General features: G+C 37.1%; 1 protein-coding gene across 3 annotated transcripts in view; it reads right to left on the bottom strand.

Annotated features, from left to right (window-relative positions):
* LOC121411417 (coronin-2B-like) overlaps positions 1–21902 on the bottom strand; it is a 56966-nt gene that overhangs the window by 21930 nt on the left and 13134 nt on the right. For all 3 annotated transcript variants that reach the window (XM_041604143.1, XM_041604145.1, XM_041604144.1), the window contains exons 2-4: positions 5205–5405; positions 4751–4867; positions 2099–2248 (exon numbers count right to left, since the gene is read on the bottom strand). In XM_041604143.1, coding sequence (XP_041460077.1) covers positions 2099–2248; positions 4751–4867; positions 5205–5405 — 468 coding nt within the window. The remainder of the gene's footprint in view (positions 1–2098; positions 2249–4750; positions 4868–5204; positions 5406–21902) is intronic.

Here is a 21902-nt window from a genome sequence, read left to right as displayed (position 1 = left end):
GATGCAAACACCTATGTAGAATGCATGGTAATTAAGACCTAAAACTCTTTATTGGAATGCTCCCTAAGGAGTGGAGAAATAGTATATTTACCAGAATCACATGACAGGTGTAAAGTGCTGAAGGATGTTGTTGCAATGAATCTGAATTCATTGGATATTTAAAAGTTTTTTTACATTTTTCTTTTGCTAGATAATAAAGATGATATTCTGCTTTTATATAGAGCTCAATGAAAAAGTTGTTTTAAAAATTATAGAAATATCCAACGAAACTTTGGCTCGCTCAGAACAGAAAAGGGAGAGAGAGGATTACAAAGGTGAAAATTTGATAGAAATTTGACAGACAGTTACACAGTTACCAGTATTTGAAATATGGTTCCACTGAATCAACCCAATCTGTAAGTTGATATAGATATCAATGTTTACCAGTTCACAACCAAGTATCCTGTTTATAAAGGACAAATATTTATCTTTTTTTCTCTTACACTGTATGTGCACATGATGACCGCTGGGACACGAATGATAAATAAAATCAAAAGGGCCTACCTTGTTTTTTTTTCTACATTTTTAATATGAATTGCATATCAGTTATTGAGGTGTCAAAATGCAATTCAAGGTGTTTATTTATAAATTCAATTGGATAACATTTTCACAGAGAGGGTGGGGTGGGAGTAAATAGTTCTTGACCCCCTCCCCGGATATTTCTCTGATGCATGCTATGAATGCACATGAGCAGGTATCCGATACAGCATTGCACACAGAAAATGAATTAGACAAGATATTATTCCCATGAGAAAGAGAGATAGGGAGAATAGAAAGGGGATAGTAAAAGAGAGATGGCAAGAGAGGAAGAGAGAGAGAAATAGAAGAGTGGGAGAGACAAACAAAGAAAGAGGCAGACAGACTGCACTAATGAGATCATGATGGAAGAAATATGACTCATACCCCATCATTACAATGTTTGTTTTTAATTTACCACTCGAGTGCCATTTGCAAAGTCTAACAGGTTGTTTACATTTTAATGGGCACATTTTATAACGGGTTGCCAGTATGTATGCAAACTATCGCCCATAGCGCATGTACATGTATTACATAGGTAGCATCACTAGCATGGATTATAATGCTCTTATGAGTTGTATTTTACAGACCACGAAAACTTTATGAAGACTGATTACACATCCATGACACCACAATGATTACGTTTCACAAAATCTGTGATATTTAAACGTGTTGACTGTGTTCTGATTCATTGCCATGAAGTCTAAAAGTACTACTAATTTTGTTATTATTTTTTCCAGCCATTTGAATTTTCTTTTCTTTAAAAACCTGAAATAAAGAATCAAATGGAAAGTTTCAAATGTGTGTTTTTTGTGTGACATTCATTTTCTGACAGATGCCTTGTTTTATTGATACATTTATCATTCATATTTTTTTTCTTCAATTTATGATAAAATAAGGCATTAATCCAAGGTCATAACTGATCTTCATGTGGGAGATTTCGCAAACCTTTAGAGAATGATTCGAATGGCAATATTCAACATTTGCATGTGCGCTTGAAAGGTCATTGAACTTGCATAAGGCATCAGTAGTGTGGGGACTCTGAGTTTTGAGTTGGCAACATTTGGATGTGTGAAAGAAGTTTGACATTTCTATCCAGCATTCTTCACATGCTGCAAAACAACAAATACAGCTCCAAAGCTTCAAAGATCCAATAAGGGATATGAAAGTTTGTTGGACTACTCAAACCATAAACTCAGAATGTTGGATCCTTCTATCAACACCTATGCCTTGTATACTGTTTACAAGTTTGTGAAAACATACCCTAACTCCTAAATGCAAAATAGTTAATCAAGTCCCTAATAACTCTCCTCTTGGAATGATTCCTTTGGAGTGAACTGTACTTCCTTAAAGAGTGTATTATAACTCCTTTTGGAGTGAACTGTGCATCTTTAAGCCACTTTCACTCTACAAAGAGGTAAAATCTACTCTCAAAAGATGCATATTTCACTCCAAAAGGACTGGTACCTCATCTCTCTCTGAGAATGGTGTTATTAAGGACTACATAACTCTTTTGCATTTGAAGAGCAGTTTTGACACTTACCATTTTATCATAACCTGCACTAGCAAGGATGTTTTTGGCAGTGGGATGCCACTCGATGGCACTACATCGCCTAATGTGACCGTTGAGCGTTATCATAGGCTTCTCCAAATTCTCTGTCAATCCACCATCGGGAATCTGCCAAATCCGGACCTGAAATTAAAGAGAAGGGTAACAAGGTTTATGTATTCTTTCTGAATAGTGACATTCAACGGTAGTTTTGCAAACAATAGAAAACACATGTAGGTGACATACAAGAACAAAAGACTTTATATTTTGCTTATCACAGGGAAAGCTGACCACAGATTGTATTCTTTAGCACAATTAAAGGATGGCTCTCCTTTTTTGAGGGGCAGCTAGGACAGGACTACCAGCCATGTTAGCCTACTTTTGCAAGAACCAGAATAAGAGAAAGTGGACTAAGAATAGTAGAACACTAAAGGGAGGCCTTAGCCAAAAGCAAAGTTGCAAGCATAAAAAAATCCTGGCAGTTTCTACAACTGAGGCATTTTCTTGAGTAGGGCTGATCAGGGGAGCATTTCATGCAAAGTAACTGTCAGTTCTTTACACTGACAATTAAGATCAGAGGCCCATTTCATGAAGGACTTTAAACTGTTGTAACTTTGCCATTATGGCAACTACCATGGAAACCTTGATTCTGATTGGCTGCTGAGCCCCGTTACCATGTTAGTTACCATAACGGCTAAGTTACAACAGTTGTAAGTCCTTTATGAAATGGGCTCCTGACCCAATCGGATGTAAGGATTTCAGTAACTTATAACAAATAGATGTGTAGGTACTCATTGGATGAGAATCTCAAGATTGAACAAGTTTGCCCTGATCTATGCAGAACCATGTAATATATTGGATTGACTCCAAGTGACCCTTGGAAGTCCCTGGAAGTTTGTATTGTCTCTGTGCCAAGATAGAGAGATTGGTTGATTGAGCAATGATCACTTCAATAATATCTCCCTCTCTGGCCTTCTATCACCTGTCTATCATGGTCCATGCTTGTCTCTTTCCATAAAACTTAAACAGTAACGTGTATATTGACCTACATATGGGCAGCCTTGGGGAGAAAATTGACTAATATCGAGCAGTTTATCTATGAAAATATTCTGATTTCCTAATGGTCAGAGACAAACCCCCATGCAGGGTTGTGAAACCGCCCAAAGGGAGGGCCTTCTTGAGTCCTTTGCCCTGGTGTTATGGATGAGTCACCTGACATGTTGCAGATCAGCTGACTTAGGTCACCTGATACAATATGGGTCCCCTTCATCAACACCCACTGCAGAATGCTTGACAGTGTAATACACTTGAGACATCAAACACATGGGAGAGTGGTGTAATGATTCATGTTTTCTCCCTATCTTTCAGGATTTGTCTTTCTTCTCTTCCGTTATTTGTTTGCAGATGCAAGATGTTTGTTGTGCAAAAGTTTGGCAATCCCTGTGCATGAGATGACATTAAAGGGAAATAAAGCACCCCGATCTCTTATATATGGTATAACTTTCTTCATGCCCACTCCCACTTTTGGCCTGACAGAAATGTCCAAGCCTTGAAGAATACAGGATAGAACTAATGCCAAGAAATCATTCTGTATACGTGTAGAATAGGGGGATTTTAAATGCACAAAATCAAAGTACTCAAAAGAAAATACATAAAGTTAAGATAATTTTATAGCCCTCGTCATTCCTCCTATCCAATCCCTTTCTCTCTCCCTTGCTCCCTCCCTACCCTTCCATTACCCCCTATCCTTGCTCCTCTCTCTCCCCCCTTCACCTCCCCTTCCCCTTCCCTCAAATTTCTCTCTCTCCTCCCCACTCCCATCCCATTTCCCTCTCTCTCTCCCCCTTTCCCCTCTCTCTCTCCCCCTTCCCCTCTTCTCCCCCTCCCCTTTTCCTCCCCTCCCCATCCCCAGTTCGATCACAACTATTATCATTATTAATAAAGGGCCCTTAACCTTAAGAAGAAGGATGGACAAAATTAAACTAATACTTTGCCAAGTGACACATGAAATTCACAAGAGAAATTAAAAAAAAAACAAGGTTACAGCTGTGTTGAGGACTCCTAGGGTTTCCATTGTTTTATCCCCTTGAACTGCTTGTTTTTGTGCATTTTTTTTCCCTTCTGATCACCAAATGTATCTTAAATGATTAAAATCAAACGAATGACTATCTACCACTGGAATATTACCCAAATTGCCTTCTCTCTGATTTATTTCTTGTTTATTTGGTAAATGTATGAAAGTATAGGTCCCATCTACATGTATTCTTTCAAACTTAGCATAATTATGCCATTACAAAAAGTTTCACATGCCCCTTTCTCTACTTGTTCCGTGACATGTGCTCCAGCGACAAGTGGAAAATCTGCACTGTAAGCCAAACTTAAAACCTAACATCTAAACTAATAAACCCTAATCCTAACCCTTACATCATTCTGAGTCACAAAATCTATCAAAATCCTAACTCTAACCCTATGCACTCTGAGATATTAAGACTGGAACAAATGTCACAGGAGCATATGTCATGCCACCTCTCTACCCCCCCCCCCCTGATAGCCACTAAGCAGATGTATAGAAATGCTTTATATTTTTCATTAAACTAAAGTTATCTACATTTCTTTCATTATTTCTGTTCTTGAGAACTACCATACCTTTCCATCTTCTGCTGCTGATGCTATAACATGATCATCAAAAGGATCCCATTTAATATCCATGACGTTCCCAGTGTGACCACACACCTTGCTATAGTTGACTGGAATACGACCAACCTGTCAAAGAAAAAAGTTGAGAAGGCAAATTAAATGAAAATAGATTGTGATCTGAATCTCGACCCAAAGGAGAAAAATCCTATGCAGGCATTTAAAAGGATCTTTCTGACGGAATATGACATCCAAATTTTCATCTTAAACCAAAAATAAAAAACGACATGCTGTTGATGCTAAGACCGTCAAAAGTAGTTATACATCACTAAGTACAAGAAAGGGTCTCCAATCGCGTGTAAAAGTCATTTGAAACTTACTTTATGAAAGGCACCCCCCCCCCCCCGTATATTCCCTTTATCAAACAGATGTGAATACACTAAATAGCTTTCCAATTGCCACTTACATTATCAAGAGGAATAACAACAAACGTCCCTCCCCCAGCAGTCTCCGTGACGATAGCAACGAAGAGGGGGTTGACGGCGCAGAAGTTGTTTTCGTGGGCATTCCTGCTGATGTTGATACCATCGTAGCACTTCTCCTTGCGGTACGGCTTGCCGTAGACATGCCGGAACTTGGAGTGGCGCATCAGCTTGAATGGCATGTCCTGTCAAGTAAAAATACATATTTTATAATCATTAATATGGCTACACAACTCAAGGAAACTGATTTACATACTTGTACACTTTGGCCCGAATTCTGAAATCAGGTTTAAATAAAACCCTTGTTTAAAGTTGTGGTTTAACTATGGAAAGCCAATCCTGGCACAAATCCCTTACAGTACACATTAACTCATTTGACACTCAGATGGTTCATAATTGTCTGGGAATGATGTCTGTAAAGTATTTTTAAGTATTTTGCTTCATTATGAATAAAAAAAAAAAAACAATAGTAAACATAAGAAATATATAATATGAATATAATTTTTGGCTCCCATACTTTTTGCACAAAGTTAGACCATGGTCTAAGTTAAACCTCACTTTATTTGGGTCGTACATGTTCACAGCAAACATATATACCACCATACAGGGCTAAATTAGAAAAAGATTAAACTTTAAACCACAGTTCACCACTTTCATCTTTCATTCATCTTCAAAGACCTTAAGATGAATGTGAATATGATTGGTTAAAGAAAACAGAAATGATATAATGTACTAATTTCTGTGATGAATTGGAAACAAGACAGATTCAGTGCTACTTCTAAATTATCCTCAAACCCCTGCTCTGAAGGAACGCTTCATGATAGGAGTAGCCAGAAGTTTCATCCAACAAATTACCTCAGGAACTGTGCTTCTCTGCCAATTCAAATCAGGAAGGTGTAAGATCTGACTTGTCAGAGCAAAAAATGATGACAAAAAATGCTCTCTTCGTTTAACTGATGAATTCATAACATGATTCACAGATTGGGATCACAGCACACATACATGTACATATGTAAATTCTATGGAGTTGCTATTGCTATGGCAGTCATGCAACATCATGTCGTCCACCTCAAGGTTGAGCAAACATCAGAGTGGATGTTCATGTAGTCCTTTATCATTGACAAGTTCTCTATTACCGTGTTTACACATTGACTCGGCTCGCGTGTTGAATCCGCGAGCCGGGTTGAACACTGCGAAGAAGGGATCAGAGATCGCGTTTATACGTACATATAAAAAGGCGAGTTCAACACGGCTCGCGGATCTCGAACGGAAGAAGAATTATGACGTCGCAAATTAAAGGCGGGAAATTCACCGCCGGAATCGAATCTTGTCCGTGCGAACAACAACAATGCCAAAAGTGAAAGCACGCGCAGTGACCTAGGTCAAGAGAGTTCGACACGGCTTTCTGTTACACACGAAAAAATTGCCGAGTCTGACTCGGCTCGCGGGTTGAAACCTACGATTTTGGCGGATCGAAAAAGCCGTGTTCGACACGGCTCGCGGATCACACTGATCGCGTTTACACAGCATAAAATTGCCGTGTTGAGCACGGCTCGCGTGTCGAACCCCCGAGCTGTGTCACTGTGTAAACACGGTATATATACATGTTGCCCAGCAAAAACCCACTAACATTTGTTACAACAGCGGAGAGACACATTTAATGAGTCAACTCACCTCTTCTCACAAAATGTTATTACTGAATTTTCAATTGCGAGTGTAGAACATGTTCACACACAACCTCATAAGTGGACAAACTTTGACCACAATGAATAGCAATTGCATGCAAGAAAGTTTCCATGCACATTCACTGAACAACATATCTTCATAACAAGAAACAGTAATGTGAAAAACATAATCATAATTTCAACTTCAGATCACTTGAAACACTTGATCAATTACAGGAAATAATTCCACTTGAAATACAACAGGAAAAAGAATCCACAGAGTCTTTAACAGTTCGGAAAATATGAAGCATCCTTTGCATATTACACATTAACATGTAATCTGTATCATGCAGCTACTTGTAATCCTTTATACAGGTCTCCTTTTATCTCCAAAACTCGAGGATACAGCAAATATCATGGAGGTATTCCCAAAGCTCAGCGACTTTTTATTCATATTTGGTTAGATCCTCCTGTGAATTCAGTTGAAATCTAAGACAAATATTTTCATTCAAATTCAAAGAATTTCTGAAGTGCTTACCAATCAGTTTGCTATTGCCTTTAAAGAGAAAGTGTACACTAAAAAGTGGTCTAGATTTAGGTGTTTCCAACTGTCAGAGTTTTCTGCCAACTGCTCTATATTAACAGTTCACATAGCATTTAATGTCATGTTTTGCCAATCTAAGAAGTGAGATGGAGATTAAAAAAGGTTTAAATCATCACACTTAACATGGGGTAAGAATACATTTGACTTCCTTTCCAATAAATCCCTAGAAAATTCTGCCTCTCCTCTACCACCTAGCAACATGAGCACATTAACCCGTTGAAAACTGAATTCTGTAATTTCCGTAGACTTTGTACAGGTATCATCCAGTTCCAGTTGGCAACAAGTTAAAATGGCAAGTACTTGGCAGTAATGATTCCTAGAATACACGTAAGCCACTTCAGAAGGTGCATCTGAGCTTCAGATTGGGATCTTCCGTAGATGCAAGAACCATCTTTCCAGAATGTTTACTAAGCTCCAGAAGCATGTTGCAAACAAGGATATCCCTGGGTGAGAAGTACCGCCGCAGCAACGGAAAAATTAACCCCGGCTTCAATTTACCATTAATCCATGAACTATGCTTAAAAACCAGGCCTATGAGCAATCACTTGTCGGGAATCCTAACGCAAGGCAGCAAACATCTGTCAATCTCGCCTCGCTGACAGTCTCTGATCATCCTCGGCGATCGAATCGAAAGCTACTTCCCTGATCCCTCTCCCCTGCTAAATTTTGTTGAGCGGCTTTGATCAGGGATAGACAAGTGTTACTCAGAGTCGTGACATTTACCTGAAGATTAATTCTCATTTAGGTGAGGAGATCGTTTAACGGCGATGTCTTCACCTACTAATTGTTCTCAAGATATTAAAGGGTCGTGATGATCAGTCATGAATCAGTAATTCAATAGAATGTTGGGTTTTGGCAGAGAGCAACGAGGATGTCAACGAGGATGTCATGTTTACTGTTAACTCTAGAGGCCCTAAGTGAAAAGCACAGAGAGCCAAGACAAGAGAGCCATATCCTCTCTCAATGATCTTTCCTAAACCTTCCCCTGCCTCAGGCAATTGTTAACCAAAATTTTTAATGAAACAATAAAATCTGACAAAGTTGAAAAGGGAGGGAAGAATTCCCGATCCGACAACACCCTACCCCTTTCCCATCTCCACCCCCTCCCACTTCATCAGGTTCTGTTCACAACCAATACATCAGATGCTCATTAAAAAAAACATAACACATTCATGTGAAGATAGGAGGAAATAACTTTGAAAGACATTTCCTTATTGACTTATTAAGCAATAAGTTTATATTAGTTTTTATTCACTATTAAGGCATATTTGATTTGTCCGGAAAGGTATATGCTTGGGGTACTCTTTTAACTACAATATATACATTTTAATTCTTTCCTATATCTCTGGTTATTCAATTTTGTCAACAAAGAGATACTTTACATACAACAGCAGAAAACTGAAGACTCCAGAATACAAGATTTAGTAGTCTACTTTAAATCTGTCTTTTGATATTTTATACAGACATTGGTAAATAGAAACTGATATGAAAAATTGAAATTGTCTAATTGTAACTTTCTAAATATTCATATAAAATATGTAAGTCTATAAATATTTAGCAAAAGAGATATATATTAGTAAGTCATCAAAGTTATCGCTTTGCTCATTGTTCTTTGATGATTGACAATATGGACCTACTTGACTTCTTTGACTGTTCTTTGAAAAAAAGTATGCTTACTGCTACCTGTGGTAAATTGGCAATAAAGTTATCTTCTTAGCTTTTGGACCAAATCCCAATTTAGCATTATTTCAGCCTTCAAATGACATGTTTCTCCAAACTGAGGTTTTTAATATACAAAAGGATGTTTGGCAGTATAACAATAGCCCCAACTGTTTTCCTTATACCTCGTTGCCTCTGTCGTGCATCCATTACGATTGGCCTTTCGCAGCTAATTGGGATAACTTTTGAGCAGTCTAAAAAAAATTATCTACGTTACAATCACAATTGCCATGACTGACCTCAAGATATGGTAAGAATTGACATGATCACTACGATTACTCTATGATTAAGACCACAGTTTTAATCGAGGGGTGAATCATGAAAAGTGGGCACTACATGTAGGTATAACCTCCTTGGTATAACACAACGACCAAGACTATCATTTAATTTCAGTACAGGATGACAATGAAAATAAAAACTGCAATAAAAACTTGGATAGATGAGCCTCGAATGAAGCCATGAAAAACCAGGAATACGAAGAAAGAACCCAAAATCCAATGGCATTGATAGAATAACACATAACTATACATTATATTGTACACAGAATAGTTCTGTCTCAGTGGATAAGTTTCTGGTCTTTGCAACACAAGGTCCTGGGTTCAAAGCCCACCGCAGCACTTGCATCCTTTGGCAGGGGATTTATCTACATTTGCCATTCTCTACCCTATCTAAAACTAAGGCTTCTATGTATCTGAATTTTTTTCAGAGAGGTTGAAGGTAATGGTTCAAACCACGCCCTGGAGCAAGTCTTCCCGATAACAACCTTCACCATGGAAAGAGCAGATTGAAACATGTCCGTAACCTCCCCCCTCCCCTCCCACCCCTAAAAACACCTGAACCCTGCTACATAACTACCACCATTTTTCATTTCTTTTGAAGTATTATTCATGCTCTTCTTTTATAGTTTTTTTTTATCATAACATGCCTTGGTATTGAAAGTAATAAAGAACTGATACTAAATTTTGTAAGATTTTCATTCTATAATAACAATCCAATACAAATGGCTTTAAATCCCGCTCACCCTCCTGGGATCAGGAAGCACTACTTGAGCCCTGATCGTGTCTTTCATCTCATTATTAGAGCCAGCCCAAATCCCTCCAAATGCTTTATATCCTTTAATTAACACCTTCAAAGCACTTGTTCCTACCCCACCTGTTGGCGTACTGAGCGCCCTTCGAGATCTCCTTTTCATCGGACAAACATTTGTTTCACTGAACTCATCTGAGTCAACATTTCAATGGTTTGGGACAAGAAAATGTTATCAAACAAGCATATAGACTACAAGTATGATTAATAACTTCTGTCTGCACTGCCCTCCCTATATGAAAACTTCTCTTTTTATCATTAAACTTTCTCTGGATTTAGTTTAAAGCATGGGGTGGGGGGTTCAAATCTTTCTTGGAGAATTTGCAACTTTGTTTTTCAATGAACGTTAGCTCTTTACAGGGGCCGCGGAACCGGAGGGGCTGGGGGGCTTCAGCCCCCCACTTTTTTCCAAACCGTGCACAAAAATGCAAAAATGACCATACATTTGTGATTTTTAGCATGGTCAGCCCCCCCCCCCACTTTGAAAACCGTTCCGCAGCCCCTGCTTTATATACCCAGGGTATAGCCACTTCAGCTGGCTCTGTTCTTCCACAAGGCCCTGCATAACAAAATACATTATTATCACCCTCCTTTATTCTAAAAAGTTGAGTGACTGACAAGAAGGATGTAGGTCCCATTTTCAAGTCTTTGGGATGACTCAGCCAAGGATCGAATCCATGTCTTCCCATTCATGAGGCAGGTGCTCTACCACTGAGCCACTGTGCCAGATTAATGGGTTTTTTCACTCTTCCCGGAATCCTGAATCAAACCCTAACCAGGACTTTTGATGATAGAGTCTCGACATATTGTAAAAAAGGGGCAAATACCCAGTGAATGCAAAAACTCAAAGAAATTGATAGTACAGTTAATTTATAGAATACCACAACATATTGTATTGTGGCTCGGTGGTAGAGTGCCTGCTTTTTTAATGGAAGGTCGTGGGTTCAATCCATGGCCGAGTCACACCATAGCCTTAAAAAAAATGGGTACTTCTAGCTAGAAAATGAGCCAAGAGTTAAAGTGGCTACCCTGAGTAAATAAAGAGTTAGTATTATTATTATTAATATTATTATAGAATTGTCTAATGGCAGTCCATCATAAAACCTAGCCCTCTGATCAATTGCTTAGTTTTTTTTCAACATACATTCTTCTTCAGATATAGGCCTACAATGTGCAAGGAACTAATAAGTTCTCAAAATGTTGAAAAACAGTCCAGTTTCTTTTAACATCCTGTTACATGGCACATGCGTATGTATGTAGGATCCACTTCAACTTCTGAAGGAGGGGGGGATAGAGCTATATACACTTGCACTTCATTTGAATACAAGTCTGATAGCAGATCAATGTTAGCTTGTCTATCGCCCTCTGTTGTTTCCATCCCTACAGTAGAAATTACTAATTTTTTGACAAGGCTGATCGCAGCTCAGTTATCAAAATGGTTCTGACGATGCCAAACAGGAATGAAAAAAACATAAACTTCATCATCCTCTGAGAAACAAAACAATTTCAACAGGAACAAAATTTGGTCACACTGCCATTAACAGGAGGATCGCCATAAGATTAGTGATCTCAACATTTAAATGCTCATAACTTTCTATTTGTTCAATTTCTCTCAAACTTGATTTGTTTCTCCTTTAAGATGCACAAAATCAGGTGATAGTGACCATTATTGCATCAGAGGGAGGCTCGCATTAACTGCCCATCTCTTTGAAGGGAACCCCAATCCCCAGGCAAGTGAGGTCCCGGGGGTGAAATCCCCAAATTAACATAAATTGACCTAAATGGTACCCAATAAAGGTTTATTTTGTCAGACCATGTCTCATGAATATTCGTAGCATGTTCATGGACGGAATGAGGCATAATTTCCATCCCATCAATCAGCTCGTCTAGTGTGGCACGATCGCTAAAAGTTAAGTTGCACGTTCAGACCATGCACTTTCGGTGAGCATATACGGTTTGCACAACAAACTAGCCTTCACCAGCGAGATCAACCATTTAACCCTTTGCGCGCTGATGTTGCTCAATCATACAATTAAATTCAACAATTGTAATAATTAGTTTTCTCCCCTACCTTCAAATTCAAGAAGCGGATAAAAGGCAATAGTTCTTCGATAACATACTACTCATAAGTATCAATTGTGCAATGTAGAAATCTTGAATTGAAAAAAATAACAAGGAAGCAATTGTCATTATTTCCCCCAAAAAAATTAATTCAGTGTGCAAAGAGTTAAACACACCAAAGCCTCAAATTGGTAAGACATAATAGGCACAGAGCTCATAATTCTCTGGCATGTTACCAGTTAATGGAGAATTAACACCATTTTTTTTTACTTGGTTCAGACGATCGTCTCCTCTGCAGATCCATGCTTCTTGGAAGACTGGATTCTCAGTGTACTTTTTTTAGATTAATCAAACAGCAGGGTATATATCAAGAACACAAATGTCTCCAAGTGGCTACCACATTGTTCTGAGTCACAGGACTGTTCATGATGAATTCACAGCTGGATTTTCTGCTTTTGTAAACACGTTTGAATTTTATTTCATGTAGAAACTTCACAGGCAAGTTTGGAAATCGAAGGTAATTGGTGCCTGCAATATCTGATTTTTTTTTCAATCAAACCAAAAGTTGGTTAAAATATGAACTGACCAACTTTTGGTTTTAAAAAATCCTAATTCATTTTGCATGCAATTTTGTTTTATCAACAGTTTATAGATTCATAATTGACACAACCTATAAACAATATAAGTTGGTTTAAACAATGACAGAGTTGCTGTTATGACAATTTTCTTCAAGAAAAGTTATAATATTTAAAGTCAAATGCTTCAAACTTCCAAAAAAGTTTAGACTTTCTCACAAATTAACTAACAGACAAGATTGTTTTTTAATCATTTCAAATTCATTGATATTTTTCTGAAAATTATACAGGCTTCTGGAAATCACTTTGCACCATTTGCAACTAGAGAAAACAAAACATTGTAAAAATCGGAGAGCAAATAGCCTTAACAAGTGGAATGCCTCTGGCCGTCTCACCTGCATCATGCGATTCAACATAGCAGCAGTGCTGACTTTGAAAACTACCGGGTACTATAACTCGCACAAGATGTTCAGTGATACTTGGTTACTCTTATTTCCATGTTTTATGAACTAGACCAATACACTTACAGAGATAGGATGGTAATTCAACAAATACCCCTAATGTTGCCAAAATTCATTGACCTCACATGACCTTTGACCTTGATCATGTGACCTGAAACTTGCACAGGATATTCAGTGATACTTGATTACTCTTATGTCCAAGTTTCAAAAGTCAGATCAATAAACTTGCAAAGTGATGATGGTAATTCAACAAATACCCCAATTCGGCCAAAGTTTATTGACCCTAAATGACCTTTGACCTTGATCATGTGACCTGAAACTTGCACAGGATGTTAAGTGATACTTGATTACTATTATGTCCAAGTTTCATGAATCAGATCCAAAAACTTTTAGTTTTGATTGTAATTCAATAGATACCCCCAAATCGGCCAAAGTTCATTGACCCAAATGACCTTTGACCTTGGTCATGTGACGTGAAATTCATGCAGGATATTTGGTGATACTTGATTAACCTTATGTCCAAGTTTAATGATCTAGGTCCATATATTTCCTAAGTTATGATGACATTTCAAAAACTTAACCTCAGGTTAAGATTTTGATGTTGATTCCCCCAACATGGTCTAAGTTCATTGACCCTAAATGACCTTTGATCTTGGTCATGTGACATGAAACTCTAAAAGGATGTTCAGTAATACTTGATTAACCTTATGGCCAAGTTTCATGAACTAGGTCCATATACTTTCTAAGTTATGATGTCATTTCAAAAACTTAACCTCAGGTTAAGATTTGATGTTGACGCCGCCGCCGCCGCCGTCGGAAAAGCGGCGCCTATAGTCTCACGCTGCTATGCAGGTGAGACGAAAACGAACATACTGAAGCTTTTCGACATCGGAGTAAAATCGCATGAATGACTGAAACGCTAGAGCAAAACTACATATAACAGAACTGAAACTAGACGATGGACGCTAAATGGCGAGCCGTGATTGGCTGTCAAGTAAACAAGGTAGGCTTGGTACCAGCCGTATATTGAAGCGAAGCAACTAAAATAACGAAAGGGTTCTTACGAACTCCTTCTGGCGGCACAGAATCGGGTCTGTTAGCTGGATATACACTGCCTCGAGCATGCGCAGATGAGTGAAACATCTTGCTCGGCTGAACACCTTAAACCAAGATGAACAGTATTGTTCAGCGCATGCTTGATTGCTCAATAAGTGGGTTAGCAATAGCCGAACTACTACCACCATCTGATAGCCCAATATATCAATTTCAAGGACCACTTTTCACAACCTACTGTCTAAATCTTCAATACCGGTATAGCAGTGAATGGGAGTTTTCCATTGCAGGGCTCTTTTTATAATCCATGGCTCTTTTGAGTACTTTGGGGGCAAAAATCATCCCAAGCCCTGGTGTAATTGTTTTCCCTGGTTGGTACTCCCTATTTTTTTTTAAATATCACTAATTAATGACCTTCTTGCTATACTCAAACAAATTTCAGAGGTTTCCTCAGAGAGTGGGCCAGTCCTATCATCTACATGTAACATACAAAACCTGCCCCCCCCAAAAAAAAAAAAAAACTTGGCAAGATTGTTGGAATAAACATAGTTCTTAATTTCTTGTAATTCTCCACCTGTTTTATAACCTAGACAGTTAATATCACTTCCTCTATCTCTATCACAATTAAATGCATGTCTGATAAAACCAACATTTCAATCCCAGACTTTCTGTCTTCTGCTTCACTCTCTCAGAAATTTAAAGTGGATTTCTTGTCTCATGGCGGGCCATAATGTTGGATTTCCGTAAAAAGAAAATAGATGGGAATAGTTGAAATCTGTCCAACTCTCATAGATCGGACATACATGTATGTAAGATTTGTTTCACTTCGTAAAAATACATTAGAACTATCATCTTTGTTATCATGCATCATCATTTCTACCACTACCACCATTCATGAGTATCATCAACATCATCATCATCAACAGGGAGTAGAGACATGGTAGGGTTGACAAATGGCACAGTATATCACTCCCCCAAAAAATAACAACAATGACATTATCATTATTATTATTATTGAATAAAATTAAAATATAAAAATACATAAATATATAAATACTAAAGATAAAGTTATGCATTTGTTGCTCACATCTATGCAAATGATCATCACCATCATTTTTACAATGCCTTCCGATAATTGCAAAGTCCAATTCACTCAATGCACATTTGAAAGTATATCTTGCCAGAAACATAAATGACAAAAATATTACAAAGATTTTTGGAATGAAAATGGACCATAACAATACATCAATAATTGAGGAAGGAACTGGAATTAATTTGGTACATGGAGGGGTCTTCAATACCTGGTAGGGCAGAAAGGGGTAGAAGTTCACCCAATCACTGAATCAGATATTTACATTGGTCTTGTATATTTCCTTCTGAAGGGTTTTATTTGGCTGGAGTAGTATTTGTGAAGCCATAACCTTTTTATCTTAATGATTTATTGAGCAAACAGATTAATTCCAACCACTAGGCTACAAGCATGTTAAATTGGCAGGGCAATCGCTCTCATGACATTGTACAGCACTCTAAAACTCAATGGCCACCTATTCTGAAGCCCATCTTCACTGAGGCCATAGTCGTCTGTGCTAAAATTATGGCAAGATGTGTCGAGAATTTCATTACACCCTATATGCTTCTTGTTGTTTCATGGGATATTTCCCTATGTTGTAATGGTGAAGAAAACTTATTTATCATTTCAAAATAGTTTTCAATGATCTGGGTACCAAATTTGATGATAGACTGATCGTATAGTCATAGAAATATGCCACATATTTGGCTTCCCATACTTAAACACAACTATAGACCATGGGTTAAAATTAAATCGGATCATTGAGTCAAGATAATGTACAAATTTCCCCTTTAAATAGAATATTACGTGCATAGAAAGAGTCTGCTCATAGACTGATTGTGGAGGACGAGCAGGACAATTTGATTTTATATTCCTTTCATTTTATCGATTAGAACCAAATTGTACAGAAACTGGGTCAGCCTTTAATAATCCCATCCATGGTACATTTCCATTAACCCAGATAGGTATATCGCTCAATTACCAGTGAATCTGCCTCAAATTGAAAAGCATATCGTAGAAGGCTTGCTGAGTTTTTTCTGATCTTTTTTATAAAATATTATGCCACTAAATATAAGTACCAATATTTCATTGTTTCAATTTACTGTTTGATAATCTCATCAATAATTGAAATGAATAAGTGGTACAAGCATTATCAAATTTCATGAACAGTCTATAACGATTTCACAATGAAATTCAATTCAGACAATTTCAGTGGAAATTGGCTGATAAGTGACTTTCATGCATGGCATAGTCATTTGATATAAATGCAGACTTGATTATTACACTATTCACTGATCACATTCACAATGACATCAATGGTGGATTAATTAATTTTGATACTGCTGGGACAACCACCAATAGCATACAACATTAAGCCATATTATGCAATTTAATGAAAATATATGGATATGACATTGACAACATGTCAATGCAGATGTGCTGGAAAAAAATGAAACAATTCAATTGTTCTGTTAATACAACAGACAATACCATTCTCTACTCTCTTTGCACAAGAAATAAGCCATGTTAATAAAAAACCTTTTCATGGAAGCATTTAAGTGAGAAGAATTTTAAAAGCAATGCAGTTTAGATCCAATCATGGAAATATTTTATTCTATTTATCAGTATGATTATCAAACATTCATGAGAAGTTGAAGCATTTCTATAAAAAACTGCATTCTCAGAGTTTTTCAGTTGTGCAAGAAAAGACAAAAGCTTGATAGGGTTTTTAAGTAATGACCTTCAAAAGAAGGTCGTATGGGTCATACTTGTATCTAGGGAAGATGTTAAATTATCTAGGATGGAGATCCATGTACAAGTGAGGATATACAAAAAAATGCAGTGTGAGTATTATGTATACATGTAGTTATATGTTGCTATGGTTTGATATGAATTATTATCAACTTGATACTACAAATTTGTTCATCCCACTTCTCCATACATCTATGTAAGATGTTAAAGTAGTGGCCAAAATTTAAAATCTGCAGTAACTGTTGTATTCTGTAATATTTTACTACATGTATTATCAATCCAATATTACAGCATGGAGCATAAGTTGTTTATCATCTAAGTAAGATGTTGAAATACCGATAGCAGCTAAAGTTTAAAATGTGAAATTATGCTGCATTTATTGAAGAGCACTTAGAGATAAAGACTTTTCATAAAATAGGGGTTAGGTGATATAATTCAATACAATCAATACTTTCCTCATTTTAAATACAATACATAGAATGTTATATAGGTTTTATCTCGCTATGAATGATTATCAATGATTATATTCATTAACCATCTCCAAAATTCAGTAGTTTGACATGAAAGAAAGATTCTGCAGCAGCAATAACATATTGCTTGATCTTTGAATATTTGAGTGCTTGAGGGTAACGATGCAAAAGGGGTTAATGACATAATGAGTCTTGACAAGGTTTATTCAGTTTGGAAAGCTCTGGTTGGAATGCAGTTAGAAGGAATGAATGCACGGCGACAGAAAAAAAGAGGAAAGAAAATGTCATGGATTTATCAGCTCACAGGAATATACACCCATCCTGATTATTCATTTATTTCTCCCATCTTAAAACCGCATACTGAGCTTGCGACTGCTACAGCTGTACCTCAACCTACATCCTATTATTTCCCTTATCACTTATTCTCATTTTCACCCGACCTCCTCCTCCTCATCTCTTCGTTCGTCCAAGATTCCAGCACCCCTTTAGGGTGTATACTTTGCCACTCAAATCACTGCATCATCGATAATGGCTTCACCCCATCTTGTTTCTTTCTAAGCCTTTAGGTGTACAATGTATGTACAAGTAGAAAGATTCGGTTTTAAAATCCTTGATATACACATAGGATGGGGGTGGGGTGGGGTGTCTGGACACTTTAAAATTTTGAAGCCTTCTTTTTTGTCTTTGGATTACACTAAAAATATGAATTCAATAGTTGTAATCTTCTTCCATCATGTTCTCTATAACATTTCCAAACAGTTTGTAATAAAAATTGATGAGACTCTGCTTGTTAACTTTTCCAAATGGCCTTTTGAAACCAATTGTCTGGACACACACCCTGTCCGGACACACAACACGATAATGTAAGAAAAGCCAAGTCCATCCCTAGGTCAAATAAACATGATATATAATTGCTTATACATGAGCACATATCGTGCATACTTTACATCCCACAATTCCACCCAGACATGCCCAAAATGTATGAGAAATTTGTTTTTTTATTTTTTTTAAATGAACTCCATTTATGACTTGGGTAAGTCCTATATTCATTACTCATATGCATACATGGAGCCTGGCATACCCATTTGAGATGGAGGGGGGTGGTTGCTTCAATATGAAAATGGAAAGAAGATTCAACACATTACACAATGAGTCATGTGCATTACTATGGCAAAGCATAAATTAAATTATTCTAAGCAAAAAGGACACACCTCAGAAACATTCATGTACCAACATGAAGATGTCAGCATATAAAAAAACAGCAATGATTTAAATCACTATATACATGTAAAACTATTCCAAACAAAACCTGTTACTCATTTCCAAAACCGAATTCATCATCCCATCTCCTATGCACATGATATAAAGGACGAAAGTGTTACTCATTGCCATTACTTTTGCCTCATCTTTTTCTTTTAACCCTCTCTTCGACACACACACACTGGGGCACACATTACAGAGCGAGTGAGTAAGCCAACACGCAGAGCGGCAGGAAGGTATGAATCATTGGCATGAATGCAGGGAGGTAGTTAGCGGTGACACACACCCCGGCAACAACGTCAGTCATGCAGCCTAGCTCCCTCGTGAAATAACCCCGGCTAACAGGTTGGCATGAATTAAGGATGCGGCTAAGTGCATGCGTGTACAAATCAAGCATAGGACGTGTGCACACAGGCAGGAATGGGGGAGGATACAAGAAATTCTATGTGATTGTGACCAGCATTTTTGCCCTGTGAAAAATAGCTATAAACAGTGGTTTATGGTGCTATCAAAATTTATTGCTTAAAATCTCTTCCAGATTCACCATGCACGAAAAAAGCTAATGGCATTTAAATAAAAACTTTACACTCATTTTAATAGCATAATCTATTGTGACAAAATAACACTGATTAGCATGCATCTATATGTATAGTATAAGTAAAAATTCAAAGGATATTGTTACATTAAACTTATGTTCAGTAGAAATGCATGATGAAACATGAAATATGATTTCTTATGACAATGAATACAGTTCCTCTTTTGAATTAACGATGAGACATGATCTTAAGTTGAATGAGATGAAGGGTTGTCAGACAATTCTGTTTTTCTTGTTCAAAGGAAGAAAGCACTGAGAAAACAGATACAAGGCATTTAGTTTATTCTCTTTAAAAAAATTCATAAAATAATATCACAATCTTTACCAGCTGAAGCAACTCAAGGAAAAAAAAACTACCATCAGCTGTACCTATCATGCTGGAATATTCAAACAGCAATCACAGAACAATTTGGTAAATCAAAATTGTTCATTTCCTTAAAGAACTAAGTAAAATTAACAATCAAGATGTCTACATTAAATAAGTTTCAACTAAAACTAAAAAAAAACATTGTATAAGCATTCACTGATCCAACATTCTAACAAAATCAATTTAAAAAATATAGAAAATAATACTGCAGCATTTTAATGAAATTATTTCAAGAGGTGTACATAGATTTGAATTTAATTTGGATATGCACACACTTCATCTATACTGCAAACATGAACATTGGACTACCTGGAATGTTGTAGTATTGACATTTCCATGTCACATGTAGGTTATCCTTTATGAAAATTACAAGGTGCTAAGACTTGGTAGATTATTGCATGTTATGATGTTGTGAAAATGGCATGCCATCAGGAACCGGATAGTGAAATATGGTTGGCATTCATTCAAGTCAGTGTGTGGTCAAAATATGAATTGGGAGATTTTGCAGAAAATTTAAATGGAAATCCTGTTCTACATGGAGCGAAAATTCTATGATATGATATGAAAGAGTTTGTATGTAAAATTTATCGTGAACAAAATTTGCATTCCGATTGAAAACCTTGTACTATACCAAAGCGCGATACAATGACTGTGTGCATAATATGCAAATGCCAAATCAGCAATTTGCTGTATCTGTCTGCATTGACTTTGCATGTAAAAGAATATGACAGATTGATTTGACTGTTTCCAGACTCGGTCCTTCCAAACTATACTTGAAACGAATCGATTGCTGAATGCAAAATAAAATTTTGAAAAAATGAAGATACATAAGAGCTTATCCATGAAATATATGTGAGTAATGATTTGAATAAGTGTACAAATTTGAAGAGAAAAAAATCCTCTGGCAAAGATTTTGAAAATTTAAAGAGTTCCATTGAACCCCCGAACCCCCTGGCTATGGGATTGTTAGTGAATTGAAATTTCTTTCTCTACTAAATTAAAAAAAAATGAAGATACATAAGAGCTTACTTATTAAATATATGAGAGTAATTATTTGAATAAGTGTACAAATTTGGAGAAAAAATCCTCTGGCAAGGCTTTTGAAAATTTGAAGAGTTCCATTGAACCCCCCAAACCCCCTGACTATGGGATTGTTAGTGGAATGAAATTTCTTTCTCTACATCTTCACACATTGGTCATTGCTTCTCATCTAGCCAAAGAGCCAAATAGCTGGAATTCAATCACGCAATCTATATCAGTACATGAACTTGAGAGAAAATTGCTTTTCACAGCTCTCTGATATCAGATAGTAGATGGACAGAATTGCTCCAATAGTCAGGCGTATCCATAGGGAAACTGTCACTTCGTTTGCTCCTGAAGGACCAGGACGACATAAATGTCAAAAAAAGAAATGACATAACGTCCTACATGATTTTGATTTTCTGAGGGCTTGATGTGACAATATTACCCTTTTTAGACAGGCTAAAATTTCCTTAACCCCGTACTATTGGTGGGGCTAAATTGCCATTTAGCCCCACCTATAGTACGGGGTTAAGCTTAGCCCACTTTCGTTTTACACAGCTTTTTTGCAAAGTGGGCTAACCCCACCTATAGCACGGGATTATTTGGCCCTGCAAAAAAGCAGGGTTATCCCACCAATTGCGGTGCTAAGAGCAATAGTACGGGGTTAAGATCGCATGTGTAAAACGAAAGTGGGCTAAGCTTAACCCCGTACTATAGGTGGGGCTAAATGGCAATTTGGCCCTACCTATAGTACGGGGTTAAAGTAGAAATATATTGAAAATCGTAAAACTGGAGAATCATATATCACAGTAAAGGAGAAAATAAGGAGAACACGATGGTGTACATCATTTATCATGGAGACGGATGAAACTCAGTTAATTGATAGTTTAAAGTTCTCTCTCTGAATGCTTCAAACACGCAGA

Source organism: Lytechinus variegatus, chromosome 3 (genome assembly GCF_018143015.1).
Source record: "Lytechinus variegatus isolate NC3 chromosome 3, Lvar_3.0, whole genome shotgun sequence".
In the NCBI taxonomy this organism is placed as follows: domain Eukaryota; kingdom Metazoa; phylum Echinodermata; class Echinoidea; order Temnopleuroida; family Toxopneustidae; genus Lytechinus; species Lytechinus variegatus.
The sequence above is the reverse complement of the archived record's forward strand: the minus strand, read 5'-3'. Positions and strand labels throughout refer to the sequence as shown.